The sequence below is a fragment of the Dromiciops gliroides genome, chromosome 6, assembly GCF_019393635.1.
Source record: "Dromiciops gliroides isolate mDroGli1 chromosome 6, mDroGli1.pri, whole genome shotgun sequence".
Lineage (NCBI taxonomy): Eukaryota > Metazoa > Chordata > Mammalia > Microbiotheria > Microbiotheriidae > Dromiciops > Dromiciops gliroides.
The window spans coordinates 243,940,416-243,961,255 of NC_057866.1; the positions used below are offsets into that span (position 1 = coordinate 243,940,416).

General features: G+C 40.1%; 2 protein-coding genes across 4 annotated transcripts in view; both read right to left on the reverse strand.

Annotated features, from left to right (window-relative positions):
* LOC122730913 (all-trans-retinol dehydrogenase [NAD(+)] ADH7-like) overlaps positions 1–19,252 on the reverse strand; it is a 36,284-nt gene extending 17,032 nt beyond the window's left edge. Inside the window, 5 exon segments of the mRNA XM_043970465.1 lie at positions 4,023–4,239; positions 4,338–4,425; positions 8,211–8,349; positions 16,281–16,382; positions 19,235–19,252. Coding sequence (XP_043826400.1) covers positions 4,023–4,239; positions 4,338–4,425; positions 8,211–8,349; positions 16,281–16,382; positions 19,235–19,252 — 564 coding nt within the window.
* On the reverse strand, positions 9,550–10,131 carry LOC122730915 (transforming protein RhoA-like). Of its 3 annotated transcripts, none has more exons than XM_043970467.1 (2): positions 10,003–10,131; positions 9,550–9,942 (listed from the first exon to the last, which is right to left on the reverse strand). In XM_043970467.1, exons 1-2 carry the CDS (start codon positions 10,129–10,131, stop codon positions 9,550–9,552), a joined length of 522 nt encoding a protein of 173 aa, XP_043826402.1. The 3 variants fall into 3 exon arrangements, with proteins under 3 accessions (XP_043826402.1, XP_043826403.1, XP_043826401.1); XM_043970468.1 differs by having other exon boundaries at positions 9,550–9,723; positions 9,976–10,131; XM_043970466.1 differs by having other exon boundaries at positions 9,550–10,131.
* Positions 19,253–20,840: the final 1,588 nt, after the last annotated feature.

Genomic DNA, 20,840 nt, shown 5'->3' on the forward strand with positions numbered 1-20,840 from the left:
TCTCCCATTTGTCTGGTTAAACAGACTAAAATCAAAAATAGGGTAATTAGGGAGTTTAAAAGGTCCATTTGAAAAAATTTAAAGGAAAACACAGCCAGTACACCAGTACTTAGCAGTTAAAGGGAGAGGGTAGAGAAAATGTCTTACCTAACCAGAAGATCAGAAGACTGAGGTTTAGCTTTCCTCTTCGTGTTCAGCCATCTGTTAAGGGCTAAAATTCTAGCTAGTCTGTCTAAAATATCTAATGAGTGGTCGCCAATAAATTATAAGCTTTAGCAAGAGTTAGACTTTTAAGCATTTATTAAGGAGAATAAGAATTTGGTAAAGAGAGAGAGAAAGGCCTAGATTCCTATCTATTAAAGGGAGAGCACATTTCTAGCTCCGCTCTCCACCAGAGTCCAGAGGAAAGAGAGCCCCAGAGTCAGCGCCAGTCTCTTCCTTCCTCCTCCCACTAGTCTGCGTCACTTCCTCCCGCCAAAGAAAAGACTCCTGGTCTTGCCCTCAAAGACCTTCGCTTCATGGGCAGAACTCTTCTACAGTAAGTATCCAGCAGGTGGCATCATTCCAATCGTTACACCCTCCAAATACATAACAAAGTTATCATGTAAATCTCATTTTTTTGGCCTTTTTCCCTTCCTTCCTACCCGGCCCCCCACCCCGCCACCTGTCCTAGAGATAGCTACCATTAGACACAAATAGGTGTGTGTGTGTGTGTGTGTGTGTATGTATGTATGTATGTATGTATGTATGTATATACACATATATGTACACAGACATATATAAATGAAATTATCCTATGCACATTTCTATTTATCTTATTTATTTAATGATTTTCTTTCTTCTGGTTTCACTACTATCAAGAATGTCCAGATGAGTCAAATTCAGCAAGTCCAATAGTATATTTACTTATTGGTGGTCTTGTTATACAACAGTAGCCAAATTAAGATGTACAGGGGGTCTAAAAACTGTGTGATTTTGAATGCATTCTGTTTACCACTCTACTTTTGAAGAAGCAGATGGCCACCATACTTGGAAAAGCATCGTTGTATTTGACAAAATTAATACCCTTTTGTATTCTTTATTTCAAGGGTTACCATGGCAAAATAATTCATCATCTTATGGTAAGCGTTCTATTGTTGAATTTTTCTGTGGTTAGCTAAGCTATTGGGGGGGGGGGGTGGAACGCAACATTTATTGATTTGATATCACATCACAAGATGGTCAGTCTTGCCTTTCTGAACTGGGTGTAAGAAATAGTGAGAACTAGGGGCCAGGAAATGCAGGTTAATCAGCAGAATGGAGAGGAAACATTCACCCAAGGGCCATTGGTTCTAGACAATTGTTTTCTTCTAGCATTGCATCATTTACTCAGAGCTCAACATTCACCAGGGAATGTCAGACCCAGCACTCAAGGGTCAAGCAAACAGGAGTGTTCAGAGTATGCATTCAGATGGAGGCAATAATTGTTATAATAAATTACTAAGATATAGAATGAAGATGTGTTTAATTACACATTCCCAAACTCAGGGCATCCACAATCTTACTTTCACAGCCCACAGAATTCCCTCAGGTCAGACCCTTAATAGAAGGGAAATGGGGCTTGTACATTGCAGAGAGGCAGTACATTTATTTTGAAGTAATAAGGCACATACAAAAGAAACTTAGCTTCCCGGAATTCCTAATTCAAGGTGCCTCCTCCTCTTACACCTCCTGTCACCTCCAGGAGAAGGTCATACAATTTCCTCATCTCTGGCACATATCTTGTATTTACTTATCTTTGAATGTGCAGCATTTCCCCAGTAGAACATAATCTCCTTAGGGGCAGCTAGGTGGCACAATGGATTGAGCACCGGCCCTGGAATCAGGATGACCTGAGTTCAAATCCGGCCTCAGACACTTAACACTTATTAGTTGTGTGACCCTGGGCAAGTCACTTAAGCCCAATTGCCTCACTAAAAAAAAAAGAAAGAAAGAAAGAACATAATCTCCTTGAGTGTAGGCACTGATGCATTTTTGTCAGTGTATCTCCAGGGACCAGCACAGTGGCACATAGTAGGTGCTTAATAAATACTTGTTCATTCAGTTGTGCCTCTGAGAATCTTTGACTTCCTTCCAGCCTCAGCTTACTTGCTCCTTTCTATGATGCCTCCTTCAAGCCCTCCCTCCCCAAATCAAAGAATCTATTAATAATCCCTGCTTTTTAGTGTAGGAATGGCTGGGTGGTTTGTTTGTTTGTTTTTTGGTGTTTCAAGAACTGAAAAATATGGTACTTAAAAAAAGTACTTAAAAATGCTTATTGAATTCAATTGGATAGAGGTATCTTAATTAGGTCCCTGCCTAGGAAAAGGCAGCTGCCCTCCAGCACTGGGAGCTTAGATTAGGGGCATAGGACACCAGGAAAGGTTAATGGTGGAAACTAGGGCACTTTAGGGAGGTGCAGATATGCAGGAGGGGGGTCAGCTTTGGAGGACTAGAAGGTAGCATTAGGGGCCGGACATTTTGGAGGAGAGGTTGGGAGAGGAGCAAAGCCACACTCCATTACTGGGGTCTAAACAAGAACTAAAAAATGGTCCCCAGGCTGACAGCCCTCCAATCAATATTTTGAAAAATTCAGTTGTGGAAAGAGAAAACTTACAAGGTGGCCTCAGACAGAAGAACTAAGATGCTGGATGGAGAGAGACCCCAGAATGCCAGATCCCATGGCCAAAAATCTAGGGCAAATCAGATTGAGTGAATGGATCAGGGCAAGACCAAGCCTGGCAGGCAAAAAGAGGAAACTCAGCCCTGGATAGCTTGCTGGCTTAATTATTCTTGCTAAATTCAGTTGTTTCTATCTCCTGAAGGAATTCAAGTGTTAGGCTGATCTTTGGGAAGGATAATCAGTGTGTTGCCAGGACACCCTGGAAATGTTTCTACCCATGATAAGACCTTGGGATCTACTGTCATAGACCTTGGGAACCCATTGTCACTTCCTAATTTAGGAGATGACTTGGAATAAGACAAATTGAATAAGAATTAAATAAGAAATTATTTAAATTTATAAATTTATTTACATTAATTAAATAAGAAAATTGGAGAGATTTTTTACTTAATAAAAGTCATGTGCTTTTCGTTCTGATCAAACACAATCCAACTTAGTGAGACCTAAACAAATGAGATTTTGTTGTTGTTGCTGTTGGTTTCCTATTTCTTTTCTATACCATATTTCTAGCTTGCAGTAGCAAACTCTTATGGAGATTACGCCCATTAGAATGTGAGCTCCTGGAAGGCAGGGATTAATTTTCTTTTCTATTTGTTTGCTTTATGATCTGCATTTTATAAGTGCTTGATAAATCCTTTTTATTTTTTCCAGTCTTAATAGTATTTTATTTTTCCCAGTTACATGTAAAGATAGTTTTTAACATTTGTTTTTATAAGATTTTAAGTTCCAAATTTTCCTCCCTCCTCCTTCCCCTCTCCCCTCCCAAGACAGAAAGCAATCTGATATAGGTTATATATGTACAATCACAGATAAATTCTTTTTAATTCATTCACACAATGAAAGCATTTCTTTTGTGACAAATGAGAAGTCTTTGAAATCACTGATGAAACATATTAGAAAGCGTGCCTGTGTCTACATGATGTCAAAATCATCTGGATGGGAAAAAAATAGAATTTCAGATTGTCTGAATGTTTTTTGTTTCCAGCGGTTATATATTTGTGAAGACAAAGCATTTGGAGTGATTGATTGGCTATTTCATTTTTCATTCAGGTGTTTAGTATGATGCAGACATCTTTTGAATGTAAGGTGTGTTCTGGAAAAAATTTTTTTTGGGGGGGAGGGGGCAGAGCAATGAGGGTTAAGTGACTTGCCCAGGTCACACAGCTAGTAAGTGTCAAGTGTCTGAGGCTGGATTTGAACTCAGGTGCTCCTGAATCCAAGGTCAGTGCCTTATACACTATGCCACCTAGCTGCCCTCTTGGAAAAGTTTTTTAACCTTTGCACCAACCTTTAGTATGCCACGAAAAACATCTTTCCTCACCTTGGCAGTCTTCATTACAGCCCCCTAGCCAGTGGAGAATGCACAGCCAATCAAACAGGTCTTCACAGGAGGAGCATCAGCATCAAGTTTAATCACTGAGTCTTCCTCCACCACAGTGTACTCAGTGAAAGTACTGGTGCTTATGAAATGGTAGACAGGCTTCCCTTTGCAGGTAAATCTGGTGGTGCCATCGGACAATACTCCCTTTCTGGAAAAACTATTCAATAGAGCAAAGGCACTCGTAAATGAGTTTAGCTCTACTGTTAGTATAAGGGCAATTAAAATGAAATCTCAATAAGAATGATAGATACTCACTAAAACTTCACACACAAATTGCCATTAGGGTGTGCACAGGAAGAACACTTCCCACACTGTGGGAAGAAGAGTGGGATGACCTTGTCTCCTAAAAGAGAAAAGATCCTCATGTAAGACATTGCCTAGAAATAACCTTTTTAAATAGCTAAAATAATTAATATTTTTGAGCACCTACCATGTGCTAGGCACTCATCCTAGGTGCTTAAGACTGTGTGTATGTGTATGTGTGTTTGGGGTAATATAAAAAAGTACAAAATATAGGTTTGGTCTGCAAAGAGACACCCTGTGGAGACCCCAAATGATCAGTGACTATAAGAGTAGTTCTTAGGATGCCCATCAATTAGGGCATGGCTAAACAAGCTGTGGTATATGATTGTAATAGAATATTATTATGCCATAAGAAATGACAAGCAAAATGATTTCAGAAAAAACTGGAAAAACTTACACGAACTGATGCATAGTGAAGTGAACAGAACCAAGAAAACATTGTATACAGTAACAGCAATATTGTTTGATGAAGAATTGCAAATGACTTAAGTAATCTCAGAAATACAATGATCCAAGATAATCCTAACTAATGATGAAGCATACTATCTGCCTCCAGAGAAAGAACTGATATTGTTAAAATATAGACTGAACATGCTATTTTCCCTTTCTTTAGTTTTTTTCTTTTATTAGAGTCTTCTTGTACAAAATGAATAATATGGAAATGTTTTACATGGTTGTACATGTATAACCTATTTCTTATTGCTTACTCTCTCAGGAAGGAGGAAGAGAAGGGATAGAATTTGGAATTCAAAACTTAAAAAATGTTTAAAAAAACTATTTTAACATGTAATTAGAGGGAATTATATGTATATATGTAAGTGTATATTTATGTCTATAGCCCTGAAGGGGTACTACACTAGTATAGGGAGCTATATAACTTTCAATCTTAAGAATGTGACTGAGATATTAAGTGACTTGACAAGGGTCACACAGTCAGTATATGCCTGAGGCAGGTTTTGAACACAGGTCATCTTGGTGCTGAAGCTGGCTGATAATCATAGCAGTATGTTATACGGTAGCAAAGAGCTAGCCACAAAATGGGTGTCTACTGATTGGAGGCATGTTTAAACAACTATGGAATATGAATATAATGGAATATAATAATGCCTTATGAAATTAATATGAGAAATTCAGAGAAATATGGGAATATTAAAGTAAAGGAGGGAATTTCTTTCTCTCCCTCTACCAATCCCAGTTAATGTAGTAACAGAAGGCTCACATTGTAATCAGGTGTTAATGACATGTTCAACTAGGTTATTAAGATGGGGGAGGGCAGCCAGGTGGTGCAGTGGATAAAGCACCAGCCCTGGATTCAGGAGTACCTGAGTTCAAATCCAGCCTCAGACACTTGACACTTACTAGCGGTGTGACCCTGGGCAAGTCACTTAACCCCCATTGTCCCGCAAAAAAACAAAACAAAAACAAAATTAAAAAAAGATGAATGCATACCCTCCCACCCCTTTATCAGGTGTGAATACTTCTCTCATTGAGTCAAGAAAGGGGCAAAGTGATTGAATGAGTAAACAAATTAGCTATACCTCTGGGCACTTTAAATATCTAAATTGGATGAATTCAGAATTCCAGATTTGGAAATAGGAACCTGACAGGTACTTTTGAAGGAGATTGAGGATTAGAGAGAGGAAAAAAGGAAAATTTCATTTTGTTTATTTTCTACCCTTTAGCCCCAAATTTGCAATTTTTGAGAGGGAGGTACTTAACCACTAGGAGACACTAAATCCAGCAAGGAGCAGAGAAACATACTTACCTGAAGGAGGGGACATTTTCGAGAAATGTGATCCCTGCCCACAGAAAAGAATTTAGGACCTAGAAGGGCACCCTTCCTGAGAACCCAGCTGAACAATCTGGCCCGTAAAGATGCTGAATCCAAAGAGGATTATGGACATTAGGACTCTGAAGAAAGAAAGGACTTCTCCGCCTTACAGAATCAGGAGAAAGTCTTGACTTGCAATTGGTACATGAGTATCCTACATGTGTAACATACTACCTTTATAGTCTAGGTATGAACCCACTCTTCCTGTGAATATTGTGTCTATTTGTGAATGTGCCACAGGTTTATGGAGCAGAAGAGCAATGTTTTGGAACCACTTTTCTTGCTATGCTATTTGTACTTTGCTGTACCTGTTGCCTGATTCTTAATGGGGGAAAAAAAAACACCACACTGTTAGGGGTTCATAAGCCACAGTGTTCAGAGTGCAGACCCAAAGGGTCTAGAACCTGGAGTGTCAGCCAACCTTTGGGGAATAATCCAGAAGTGGGTGTTGCATTTGTATGAGTTTATACAGAGTGGGGAGGAAAAAAAAACCCACACCTGGAGGAATACTATAAAAAACTACAATGAAGTGAAAATTGTTGTTCATCCTTCATTTTGGGGTTTTTTTTTTTTGTTTTGGTTTTTGGTGGGGCAATGGGGGTTAAATGACTTGCCCAGGGTCACACAGTAAGTGTCAAGTATCTGAGGCCGGATTTGAACTCAGGTACTCCTGACTCCAGGGCCGGTGCTTTATCCACTGCATCACCTAGCTGCCCCATCCTTTATTTTCAAAGAAGACCAATGGCATCTTGGGGTGATGTCTTGACTTTTACATTAATTGGATTTAAGTGAAGCAGAGTTGCACACAAAACTGTCAGCTATACTCTCTCTTCCAGTCATTGAAGTTCAGTGGCAAGACAAAAGTCAGGATGATTGGCCGTGGCCCAGGGGTGAAGGAGATGGCCATGTTGTCTTCGATGTCTGACCAAGCCCTCCCCAAGCACTCTAAGACACCTGCTTCTGCCACCTTCATGGCCATTGGGATAAATTGTCCTTTTACACCCATTCGGCCAGTGGAAGTCTTCACATGCTTGGGGGTAGACACCCCTCTAACTCACCAACAGGTTGGAGGCCTGTTGGAGGTCAGTTACCCTTAACCTGTCTGCTATGATGGTTCACTGGGGCGTAGCTGTTGCAGGTGCTACAGTTTCTTGGAGCCACAGTTGAGAGTTTGGTGAAAGGTCAATACCAAAGGTGGAGAGCAATTCTGAAAAGGGCTCCTCAAGCCCTCACACCAGAGGTGCTAATTCTCACTGAATACCATAAACACCTCAAATGAAAATACCTATAAAGGGAAGTCAAACTTTCAGTGTCTATTAAAAAAAAACAACACCAATATTGGTCCTGGACAACAAAGTGTAAATTTTACCTCCTTAATTTTGCTAGAGACCAATGGGACAGACTGCCACATTCATTGTTAGATGTAGTCACCTTGTTAGTCATATTTGTTTAACTTTTTCTCTTGAGGCTGGAGATTGAGGTATATCTAGAAATTACTATGATATGGAAATAAAAGTCATCAATAAAACTAACTTTTATGAAGAAAATCCCTATTTCAAGAATTAGGGTGATTTATTTCCATTCTCTTCATTTAACGCTTGTGTTCTGCTCATTATTCATAAATCTCAGGGAATTCTTAAACTTTGTGTCCCAGACACTTTAAGCTGCCACCTGGCGGGGCAGCTAGGTGGTGCAGGGGATAGAGCAGCAGCCCTGGAGTCAGGAGTACCTGAGTTCAAATCCGGTCTCAGACACTTAACACTTACTAGCTGTGTGACCCTGGACAGGTCACTTAACCCCAACTGCCTCACTTAAAAAAAAAAAAAAGGCTGCCACCTGGTGAAGCCCATGGACTCTTTCTCAGAATAAGGTTTTTTAATTCATGATAAAAAATTCACAGAGGCTTACAAAGGAAAGTAATTGTATGGAAACATAGTAATCAACATATTTTTAAAAATTCATAGACCCCCAAGGCTAAAAAACCCCTCCCTTACCTGGTTTCACTTTAGACACCCCTTCTCCAACACTCTCTATAATCCCAGTTGCTTCATGCCCCAGAATTACTGGAAACTTAGTAAACAGGGTTCCCCTCACTACATGGTCATCTGAGCGACAAATTCCCGTGGCCAAAATCTATACGAGAAGAGAAAGACCACTCAACTCAGAAGGTAACAGGACATCTTGGAAGTTAAAGGAAGGGAGCATTTTGATCATTTCGTTATTGTTGTTGTTAGAAAACTGTCTTTATTAGTAGCTGGGAAAAAATTAACAGATACAGAATAAAGTTTAGTCAGCTGGAAAGGAATGGGAAGTTCCAAGAGGAACTGTGGCCACATCAAAGAGAATGGCAACAAGCCTCCCTTAGGAGATTAAGTGGAATCACTACTGTCAGAATAAGAAATAAACATTGTATATGCCAAGATGCTCCACCTTCATTTTCTGAACCATCTCATTGCCTTGATGCAGAACCCATTGCCCATTCACTGACTCCAGCTTCAGGGAACAGGGGCAGAAAAGGAAATGCTAATGGCTGTCATTCACTGGAGAAACTGACAATTAAGGGATTTCAAATGTTTTTCCATCTGACTTTATGTTCAAATGCACTTTCTTAAAAAAAAACACACACACAAAAATTCAGAGATCTTCTGTAAACCTTCTGATAACAAATATCAATATTAGGAAATCCAATTCAATTATACAAAAAATGCTTCATCTAAGCTGGGGTAGATAGATTTATTTTTTGGTAACATACATTGAGTGGCACTAATTATACAGAAACTCTAAGGTAACTAACATGAAACCACCTAACTGTAGCTTTGCACCAGCTGCATGGGGACTTGCTGTCTCTGCCTGGGTCCCTTTTTCAAACAATTGAATAATGCCCCAGAGCTATACCAAGAAATGTCTTCTAAGAGGTTCTGCTCTGAAGTGACTCCCTATTTATTTATTCCCCAGAGGGCCCTACAGCTGACAGCAACAGGCCATGTATAAAAGTAGTTACAACCCAATTCGCCAAAGTTATCACCTTTTTACTCTTTCTAGAAAGAAGCAAGAATTTAAGAATTCCCTTGAATTAGTGCCAGATGTGCTGGTTGGGAGAACGAGGAAGGTTATTGAGAGTAATGTCACAGGGATCCTGGTGTGCACGGATGTGTTGGACACAGACTGTCATTAAACCATAATGGTCGGCTTTTAAGTAGTGGTAGCAAGATGATTTCTGATTTGTAAATCTCTTAAATTATAGATAAATGAAAAAGGCCGCAGGCATACACTAAGATTAATAAACAGCACTTCAAAAATTAACTGAGTGAGGGCTTGGACTTTCCATTATGTTTACAAGACAAGGCACTCGGTTTTTTTCTTTTGAGGTCTGGCTTGCAAAGCTGCTCTTGTAGCCATTTCAAAAACCGCCCTCACACCGTCTTTGGTCTTTGCTGAGCACTCCATGTAAGCAAATGCACCAATCTGATTGGCCATATCTCTGCCTTCTTCAGGTTTCACTGGCTCCTGCTTCATCTTGGCCAGCTCCCTTCTCGTGTGCTCATCGTTTCGAAGATCCTTCTTGCTCCCGACCAGTATAATGGGCACGTTGGGACAAAAATGCTTCACCTCTGGGGTCCACTTTTCTCGGATGTTCTCTAAACTATCAGGATTCTCGATGGAAAAACACATCAGAACGACATCGGTATCTGGGTAGGAAAGAGGTCTGAGGCGATGATAATCTTCCTGACCAGCAGTGTCCCACAAAGCCAACTCCACCTGTTTTCCATCCACTTCAATATCTGCTACATAATTTTCAAACACCGTGGGCACATACACTTCAGGGAATTGGTCTTTGCTAAATACAATCAGCAAGCACGTCTTCCCACACGCACCGTCACCAACTATAACCAACTTTTTGCGGATGGCGGCCATAGCTTAGGCGGTTCTCGAGTCCCCCGCCCCCGCGTGGGGAAGCTGCTGCGTTCGTCGGCTCAGGCAGTTTTTATTAAGAAACCGGCGGGCTGGCGGGTGGGGCGCTGGAGCGCGGGGGGACGGCGGCTGCGGTCCATTTCTATCATTCTTGAGCGAAGTACAGTTTAGATTTGAAGATGATGCTCTTGTTACAAATCTATCAGTCCATATACTGTGGGTGCTTGGCCTCCCATTTAGCAATTGTGTGCATTAGGCCATACAGTTAAAGGATGAAGTGGTCCGTAAGAGCTCGTTCATCACTACACGTGTACCCACACATAGAGTACACTGGCACAGAGAATGCAACAGTTGATTCCAGAATTAAACGAGAGGAGGAGAAGAGGTTGAATTGCCTTCAAGAAGTTGCAATCTGCTTCAGGAATCTAAAACATTTATCGGTAAAAAAAAAAAAGCCAATCTTTTTTTAAAAAAAGATTGTACATAATAGATAAAGAGCTAGACCTGCAATAAGGAAGGCTTGAATTTCCATTCCATCTCAAGATACTTACTAGCTGTGTCACTCTAGGTAAGTCACTTAACTCCCTCCTCCACAAGACTGTCCTGGGCTCGTTTGCTCTCTATATCTCTCTCTCTCTCTCTCTCTCTCTCTCTCTCTCTCTCTCTCTCTCTCTCTCTCACATACACACACACACACACACACACAGAAACACACTTATTATTTTCATTTTTTGTCATATTAGCCAATCTGAATGGACTAGTCCACAACTCCACCAACAATGCATTAGTATTTCACATTTTCCACATCCCCTCCAACATTTGTCCTTTTCCTTTTCTGTTATGTTAGCCAATCCGATAGGTATGAGAGGGTATCTCATAGTTATTTTAATTTGATTTCTTTAATCAATAGTGATTTAAAGCATTCTTTTCTGTGACTATTGATAGCTATAATTTCTTCATCTGAAAACTTGTTCATATCCTTTGACCATTTATCAATTGGGGAATAACATATTTTTATAAATTTGTCTCATTTCCCAATACATTTGAGAAATGAGGACTTTATCAGAGAAACTTGCTGCAAATGTTTTTCCAATAATGTTTTCATCTAATTTTGACTGCACTTAAATTTCATATAATCAAAATTATCAATTTTACTTCCTATGATCCTCTCTACCTCTTGTTTGGTTATACATTTTCCCCTTATCTATAGATCTGAGAGGTATATTTTACCATGCTCCCCTAATCTATACATATCATCCTTTGTCTAAATCATTTGATCCATTTTGACCTTATCTTAGTATACAATGTGAGATGCTGCTCTATGCCAAGATGCCAAGTTTCTCTCTCACACACACACACACACACACACACACATACACACACACACACACAATGTTGAGTACTTATTCCAAAAGCCTAGATCTTTGGGTTTATCAAACACTACATATTATGGTCATTTACTACTGTGTATTTTGTACCAAATCTATTCTACTGATCCACCAATCTATTTCCTAGCCAGTTCTAGGTTGTTTTCTTGATTATCACCTTATAATGTAGTTTATTTGTTTGTTTTTTATTTGTTTGTTTTTTATTTGTTTTTTGCAGGGCAATGGGGGTTAAGCGACTTGCCCAGGGTCATACAGCTAGTAAGTGTTAAGTGTCAGAGGCTGGATTTGAACTCAGGTCCTCCTGAATCCAGGGGCTTTATCCGCTGCGACACCTAGCTGCCTCCCTTATAATGTAGTTTCAAATGTGGTACTGCTAGGCTGCCTTCCTTCACATTTTTTCCCCATTGATTTCTTTATATTCTTGGCCTTTTCTTCTTCCAGATAAATTTTCATTTTCTTTTTATCTTTTTTTTTTCTGTATAAAATAACTTTTGGTAGTTTGGTATGCCACTGATTAAGTAAATTAACTTAGGTAAAATTGTCATTTTTATTATATTGGCTCAGCCTGCCAATAAGTAATTAATATTTCTCCATTGTTTAGATCTGTCTTTATTTATATGAAGTGTTTGTAATGGTGTATTTTTTTTCCTTAGGTTTGTCTTGGCAGGTAGACTCTCAAGTATTTTATATCATTTGCTATTATTTTCAATGGAATTTCTTATTCTCTCTTTCTGCTGGACTTTGTTGGTAGTTTATGAAACGTTGATGATTTATGTGGGTTTATTTTATATTCTATAATTTGGCTAAAGTTGTTAATTTTTTCAATCAGTTTTTTACTTGATTCTCTCGGGTTTTCTAAGTATACTGTAATATCATCTAAAGAAATGATAATTTTGTTTTCCCATTGCCTATTTTTAATTCTCTGATGTCTTTTTCTTGTCTTATTGCTCTTGATCTTACTAAGAAGGCTTCAGGTTTATCCCTTGGTTTTATGTGGGAGTTTTTATTTTGAAATCCCTTTCAGAAGTGATCAGTGTATTCTTTCAATTTCTAATATCCACAGCAGTTTTCCTTGATAATTTCTTGAAGTATGAGGTCTAGGTTCTTTCTTTGATCATGGTTTTCAGGTAGTCCAGCAATTCTTAAATTATCTCTCCTCCATCCATTTTCAAAGTCAGTTGTTTTTCCAATAAGATATTTCACATATTCTTTCTTCCTTCCTTCCTTCCTTCCTTCCTTCCTTCCTTCCTTCCTTCCTTCCTTCCTTCCTTCCTTCCTTCCTTCCTTCCTTCCTTCCTTCCTTCCTTCCTTCCTTCCTTCCTTCCTTCCCTCCTTTCCTCCTTTCCTCCTTTCCTCCTTTCTTTCCTTCTTCCTTCCTTCCTTCATTTATTTTTCTTTATTGTTTCTTGGTGTCTCATGGAGGTATTAGCTTCCATTTATTCAATTCTAATTTTTAAGGAAGTGTTCTTTTTTATATAAAAATATTTCTGTTCAATTCTTTCTCTGGAGGGGGATAGCAGTGGGTAGCATCTTCCTTCATAGGCCCTTTGTAGTTGATTTGAATATTTACATAACTAAAAATAGCTTAATCATTCACATTTGCTCTTCGAACAATATTGCTGTTACTCTATCCAATGTTCTCTTGGTTCTGTTCATCTCACACTATTTCATTAAGCTTTTCCATGTTTTCCTAAAATCAACTATCTCATCATTTCTTACACTGTAGTTGTATAGAACAGCCCTCTATAATCTCTTTCTGACTAATTGTCAGTCCCCTTATTACCTGTGGCTTGAGACCTCCCAAAACTGCTGATACTTCTGGTGCCACCACTAAGTCTCACCCCTGGTGTTGTATCTATGTGTGCTCTGGGCTGGCCTCCACCCCCATGTCTCATATCTCACCTGCTAAACTCCTACTTTTCTTGGGCTAAAAGAATGAATGTCTCACCCTGACAGACAGAGACAAGAGGTGAAGAGACACAGAGAAGGAGACTGAGAAAGAGACAAGAAATTGGGAAAAGAGAGTATGAGAACATACAAAGAACTATGGAGAAAAAGAACCTAGAGAAAGAGGGACTAAGGAAACACATGGAAAAACTGTAGGGATAAAGACATTAGAGGAAAAGAAGGAGAAAGAGTGACTAGAGTGATGGAAAGAAAAATTGGAGAGAAAAAAATGAGAGAAAAAGCGGAGAAAGAAAAGAGCTGCAGAGAGAAATCATAAATAGACAAAAAATAAGTGATGTGGAAAACGTGAAAATGTGGGCCCTCCTCAGAGTTAATTGAAACTGTCTGGGGACTTATGTCCGAGAGGTGAATTCAGATTCAGAAAAGAGATGCTTGAGAAGCTGATGTCCACAGGTGGAGGTTAATCTCTCAAAGAAGGTTCCCATGGGAAGAAGTGAACAATGCAGAAGGAGTGTGTGTGTGTGTGTGTGGGGGGGCCTGTAAGATTGTATCCCTGGGGCCCAGATTGCCATTATGAAAACAGGCCTGCGTGCCTGCAGGTTGCTCAGACCAATAGGGGCCAAGCCCATTTTCGCAAAAATGTAAAAATAAAGTTTCTTTTCCTTTTTCTAACATCCTAGTGCTGTGTCTCAGAAAATCTTTAGAACATTGTTTTTCACAAGTGAGATCTAGGCATGGAAAATGTTATGGGTGAAAGTACGTGGGTCCTTAGGATTCCTCTGTAAAGAATTACATTCTGGAGCAAGTCCCAATTAGGAATAAAAGAACAGGTTTATTGGATACAAGAGAAACTGTCCTGGAGGAAGGTTTAAAGCACTTTCCTCCCCTACTAGCCTGGGGAGCACCCTTTTATAGGGCTAAGATGGCATGGGTGAAATGTCCCTTACTGGGTGATGGGTCGGGGTAGTCTGTTGATGGGTGGGGGTAATCTGGTGATGGGCGGTAACTCTGTTCTGGTGGGTAGCAAGGCAGTTTCTTTGTCCCCTCCTGGTACAGCCACAACAGGATTACCTTACTGAGGGGGTGAGGAGGACTAGAATGCAGGGTGGTGGTCCTGGAGCTAGCTCAGTCTGATCTGGTGCTGCTTATCTCTTTGGGTGTGTCTGTCCTTTGGTTTAGTTTCAAGAAGGTTCCTTGATCTCAAGGGAAAACTCTGGGGGTTTCAAGGAAAAAAATTCTTTGACCTCCCCAGACAATTTCTGGGGTAACCGGGCCCCATAATACTCCCATGACAGAAAAGAAATAAAAGAAAACTGAGACAGAGAGGAAAGCTAGAGAAGGGGAGAAGAACACCTAACCAGGAGTCAGAAGTCCAAAGATGCAGCTTGCAAAATTAGAAATGGATATAAAATGCAAGCATTCATCTAGAGCCCTCTGAGTGAAATTATCCAAAGATGACGCAATACTGGGGACGTCTACTTCCAGGTGACCCTCATGTTCTCTTCCTAATTGTGTGGGATAGGTGGACTTGAGTCAGTTCAGATTCTGAGGATGGGGTCTGGAAAGTACCCAGCCCCCAGTCCCTGTTATTGTTAGATTATTCTGTTCATGTTTTATTCCATTAATAATAAAAAGAATCATGTATTTTGCTTTACTGAACTTGATTGTACCCTGGTACCCCCTCTCCCCGCTGTGCCTACATTCCAAACCTCCAGTCCTTGTTATGGGTTAGTTATGCTATTGCTACAATACACCTCATACTCCCCCTTGTTCTATGACCAGGCAGGAGAAGCTTTCTCCTGCTAGTACAGACCCCACCCTGATACTACCTCCCCCTTCTTGCATTCCTAAGTCCTAGCTCCCGGTACCAGCTCCTCGTACCATCGCTTCCCTCTTCCCCCTTGCCCCTCCTTACACTGGTGGAGTGGTTTCACCTTTTCCCCCTCGCCTTCCCCCTCACTTTTGGAATATGTACCCATACCATGATCACAAGCTGAACACACATCTTGGGTGAGACAAGATTGGATGTTAGATTGTGAGCTCACCCTGTGCATGAGGGGATCCCCCCTCAAAACTTCCATAAAAACCCAACTCATGAGCTTATTAGTGTGCTCCTCATCCCTTGCATGGGGTCACCCATTCTCATGAGAATGAAATAAATCTGCCTCTGCTTGACTTGGTGGTCTCCTCAAATTATTTGGGTAAACTGAGGCAATTTTGTCCCAAACACTAATGAACTTCTAGAGATTTGCCCCAAAGTCCTTATGGGTGCTGATTCCATAGTTGTTGCTGCATTTACCACAACTTTGGGGTTTCCATATAGAAAACAGCTGTAGAAGAAATCACTGACAAGCACCTTGGAAGACTATAACTATAACAATATTGTCAGCTACAGTCAAGTCCAGATTTAATGTCATGCAAAAAAGAACAAGATTCAGAATTATTGAACCACACTTGCGCTGTGGGTAAAATTCTTTGGCTGTAGGTCTCATTCCATGGCTCGTCCTTCTACTGTGCAGAGGTTAGCTGTGCTGGTGGTCCAGTACTTTCCATTAAAAGAGGGGTCCATTAGCAATTTGAGATTCACAGGCCCACTGATATGTTTGTGATGGTCACTTAACACTTGGACACCAATCCTTCCCCTTTTCCCCACCCCTGGATCCAGACTAAGTGACCCTGGCAAGGTCATTGAATTTCTTAGTACTCACAAACAACTCTGAGAACCTTAGATGCTGTGCAGGTGCCAATCTGCAAGGTGGGGGTATTTCTTTCAACGGAGTTGCCTATACCAAGAAAAAAAAAATCCCATGATTTCCCTAAAGGGAAAAAAAAAGTCCAGATTAGAAATTCTAGTACCTTAATTCTAACTTCATAGGCTTTTGGTGGGGCAACTTCTACTTCCTCCATGGAAAAGGGTTGCTCCAGGCCCCACAACACAGCAGCTTTGCATTTAATTATCTGGGAAAATAGCAAGAAGTTATTCATGTACCCAATAATCCCTGATTATCCGACTAATGCAATCTTTGAAAACTCCATAGCAAGAAGCATTGTATCTGGGTGGGCTGTTGTGCTAACAATCCCCTCAAGCCCAATACTCCTTTCACGCATTTGCAAATTTAAAATTCAAAACTGCTACACTTGGAGAATTAATTTCCTCTTAGAAGGCTGGAACTGTTGGCATGAGTGTTGTTGTGAGGAAGGAAAATAAACTTGTAGATTTCCAAGAACTTGTTAGTCCCCAAACAGAGCAAAGTAAGAGGCTGTGAAAAACAGAAACATCTTCAAGGAGCTGAACCCAGGAACTGACTCCCAGGGAGGGCTGACATTTCTTTCCTTCTTTGTGTCTAGTTCCTGATACACATTGTGAGATAAAAGAATAAGCACAACTTAACTCTTCTTAGTTAGGAAAAAGCATGCCTATATAAAGAACAGCAAGGCAATATTATCTAATGAATTACATCAACTCAAGAATTTGAGAAAGTAAGTTTTTCAGGGTTAAAGGAAGAACTGGTGAAAACCAGCCGGAACTGACTCTTTTTTTAAACTGACTCTTGATAGTATTCTAGTAAAAGTAGGTAAAATTTCAAAACGAGTCACTACCAAGATTGTTTAATAGACATAATATTAACTTCACCTATGCTTAAAATCTCCACTCCATTTTTGATCATGCATTGCATGAAGGTGTATGTGGTTGGGAGGGGTAACATCAAGGAGAATGTACTTAGAACTCTTCTGGAAGTATGTGAACCTGAGTTAATGAACCTATGGTGACTCAAGGGAGGCACTTATCGAATTAGGGTTTAGGATAAATACGGGCTTTTCACTCTTAGTAGTTTTTTGTTTGTTTTTACTGTAGGTGCCCATGCAATGAAAGGCTTTTTTCATATCAAGGTTGCCTCTGAAAGAACTTATTTTGAGGAGGTGGTCAGCACCTGTTTCTCATAAGATTTAGTTGGTTCAAGCAGAATCTTCTTTTTTTAAATGCAAATATTAACCATCAGTCACTAATATATCAGTGTAAATTCATGCGATCAGCTTCCTCACTTCCTAGATACTGGACTTATAAGCATAGAGTGCTGATACAGATTTTTTGGACCCTCAAACTTTTTTGTTGTACAGAGTAGCCTTGGTCGGGGTAAGGTGAGAGAGAAGGTGCACCAGGGTAGAGTGTTGAGGTTGTGGCAAGTGTGGAGTCTGGGCAAGAGGGGATTTAGGATATAGTCAGAAACTCTGGGGAGGATGCCATAGATTTTGTCAACCTTGGAATTTTCATCATGGAGGATGCCTAACTTATGAATTAGACAGGTTCTCTGGGAAAATAATGAGGAACACTTTGTATTGAGCCAAGCATCCAGTTAGCTGCAGCTGTTTCATGGTAGAGTAGATGGTGTCGTTGACTTCACTAGTTCTCCTTCCTTGTCCTTGAGGTACTGGGGTGACTGATCTTGGTGTAGATCGGAATTCCTAGTCCTTACCTTCATCCCATTTTCTAGTTCATCTGTCTCCTGACCCACTTAAATAGGGACTTCTTCAATTTATCTCCCGGTCTGTTCCTGAAAGAACTTTTCTACCCATAAAAAAGAATATGGTGCCTTCAGAGACAGGTTGTGTTGAGTGACCAATGGATGATGAATTGCTGGAAGGAGGGCAGAGGGGAGTAATGCAGATATAGTAAGGGACCCTGAGTTTGCTCTGACCAATTCTTCAGAATCCAGAGTAATTATAGGAGACATTCCCAAAGGGCTGAAAAAGAGTGGAAGTGAGGGCAGGAGGTGATGAGACATCTGGGTTTGAAACTAATGGTTCTTAGTGGCAGGTGGTAAAATATGGAAAAGTCAGGTATATGGAGGATCTACATAAGCAATCCTTGTGGGAGAAGATCTCAGAGCAGGCACCATGGCTTGTTTTCTGTGTTAGCCATTAGGGAGCCAATCCCATGGTCCCTCTCATAAAGGGTAGCCGTGACACCTGTGCTCTGGTGAAATGTCTCATTGGCTTGTGGGTAATCTTAGGCAGAGGAACAGTGACCAAAGCTTAAGACTAAGTAACATTTAAGGGCCATCAGGGGATCTGTTCACAATTCTATACCCACATGGTATTTATGCCAGTTCCTTATTAACATTAAGATAGAATTCCAAACAGCTTAATTTAACCCATCAAAGTCAGTGTAGGAGTTAAAGGAGCAGTTCCCAGCCTCATGTAGTCATTATGTTAACTGACCAGTCTCAAAATTAACCAGACTTGGATGCTTCTAGCACAACTTAAATTCAGGACCATTGTCAATCATTTCAGACCCTAAGGGTGAGATTATATTCATTAATACTTACTAGCTGTGCGACCCTGGGCAAGTCACTTAACCCTCATTGCCCCGCAAAAAAACAAAAACAAAAAGATCTATTCTTTAGGAAACTCAAAGGTAAGGTCAATCTTTGGTGCAGTTATAGATTCTAGCAGAAGTACCCTTTGGTTTCTACACTTTTGTGTTCCACCACTAAACTGGTGCTAAACAAATGCAAAGGAGAAGAGATTTCTTTTCTGGTGAAAACAACAAAAGCCACATTCCTTCAGTTTTGAGCAAAGTATCAGAGAAAGGACTTTCCACCCATAGTCATTGAATTCATAGTCCTCATTTTCATCCTGTAATGGGAAACTTTCTAACTAATATTTCTGCTAAATGCTTGCTTGTCTAGGCAGACCTTACCCCTCATGAAGATCTACTTCCCCAAATAAATAATTAAGATACTAAAGGGTTACAGAGTTGCTAACCATTTCTGTACTTCGTGATGAAGATAGAAAAAGATTTTACTTACTTTTCCTGCAGTGCTCATCCTGCCTCTCTCTCTAGGTTCTAGGATTCAGTAGACTTTGAAGTCTTCCGGGCAAAGTCTACACTGCTTTGTTGTGTAAACTAGCATGCCTTAAGATAAACCTTTCTGTTTCAAAACATGACCCAAGAACTATCAAGCTCTTTATCTCACTGTCTGTTTTCACCCTCTTGAAATGTTTAAGTTTTGAAAAGAAAAGGAAAGGAAAGAAAAACTATGATGATATATTAAATCTAACAGAGCTGGTCTACAGTAACTGTATGGGCCTTCTCAATTCATTCCTAAATTGTAAATAAAAGATCATGCAAGGAAATCTTGTTCAACAGAGGATAATATTACCCATGTTATGGGGAGGGGGAAGGCGGGGAAGAAAAACTTTGCTTTTCAAGATTGACCTGCTATGTCCAGAAAAGAATGAGCAATGTAGATTTCTTTTGATCCTGACAACTGGGCATTCCTTCAGAATTACCTCTATTTTGGAGCCAAGGGCTTTTGAATGAATTTGTTTCCCAAACTTCTTGGGGTAGGGGAAAAGGGATAAAACTGCATTTCTTCAAAAATATGCATTGGACTATATTATTCCTCCTGTATCTTTGTAATACATTTTTGCCCTGATTAAATAATAGACTGTCTTCTGTGCAACTATTTACCCATGTCTTTTAATGTGATTAATCACTAAATAATCAGACCAAAGGTTTCCCCACATTTTTCAAATTGGATTATAGTAAGTCAACCAGAGAGATAAAATGCCAATTAAAAGCCTCTACATTTGAACCCCACGCCATGGGGGTGGGGTGGTGGTGGTTCAGTTGTTTCAATCATGTCTGACTTTTTGTGGCTTCATCTGATGTTTTCTTGGCAAAGATACAGGAGTGGTTCCCTATTTCCTTCTCCAGTTCATTTTACAGATGAGGAAATGGAAACAAACAGGGTGAAATGACCTTCTTAGGATCTCATGGCTAGGAAGTATACAAGGCCAGATTTGAACTCGGGAAAATGAGTCTTCCTGACTCCAGGCCTGGCCCTCTATCCATTGTGCCACTTATGTGTGCTCACTTTAAAGATGCTGAAACTAAGGCTTTGATTTTAGGTAACTTGCCCCAGGACACAGAGATAACGAGGGGTAAGATTTGAACTCGGGTTCTTATAATGCTGAGTCCTAGACTCAAAACATTAATCACACTCTGGGAAATGAAGTGATCAGGTGAATGTGAGTTTTATTTTATTGCTCTTCTCAACACCTAACCAGGGCTGACAGAATGCCATAATCCATATTTACCAATTCCTTCACTCTGAGTGGATTAAACCATCTGTCAAAGTTTAAGAATGAGTTTTGAGAGCTACAGCATAATTCTATAGGCTTTCTTCAGGGGAACCGATATATAATTAAGCCTTGTGTCCTGAGATTCTGCAAATGAATTCATCCACCCCTCCTACATTATATAACTGTTTTATACCATCCCACCTGCTTTGGTCATTTTCCAGTTGCGTTGGCTTAGATTTCTCCCAAATGTTTCCTTGCCTTCATTTCAGGTCTGCCTCAGTTTTTTCCCATGTCATCCTAGACTGGCCCCAGTTGCTTTAGTGTCCC

Excerpts from the sequence above, each read along its gene's own strand:
- LOC122730915 (XM_043970466.1), bottom strand. The coding sequence starts at position 10,131 with ATGGCCGCCATCCGCAAAAAGTTGGTTATAGTTGGTGACGGTGCGTGT.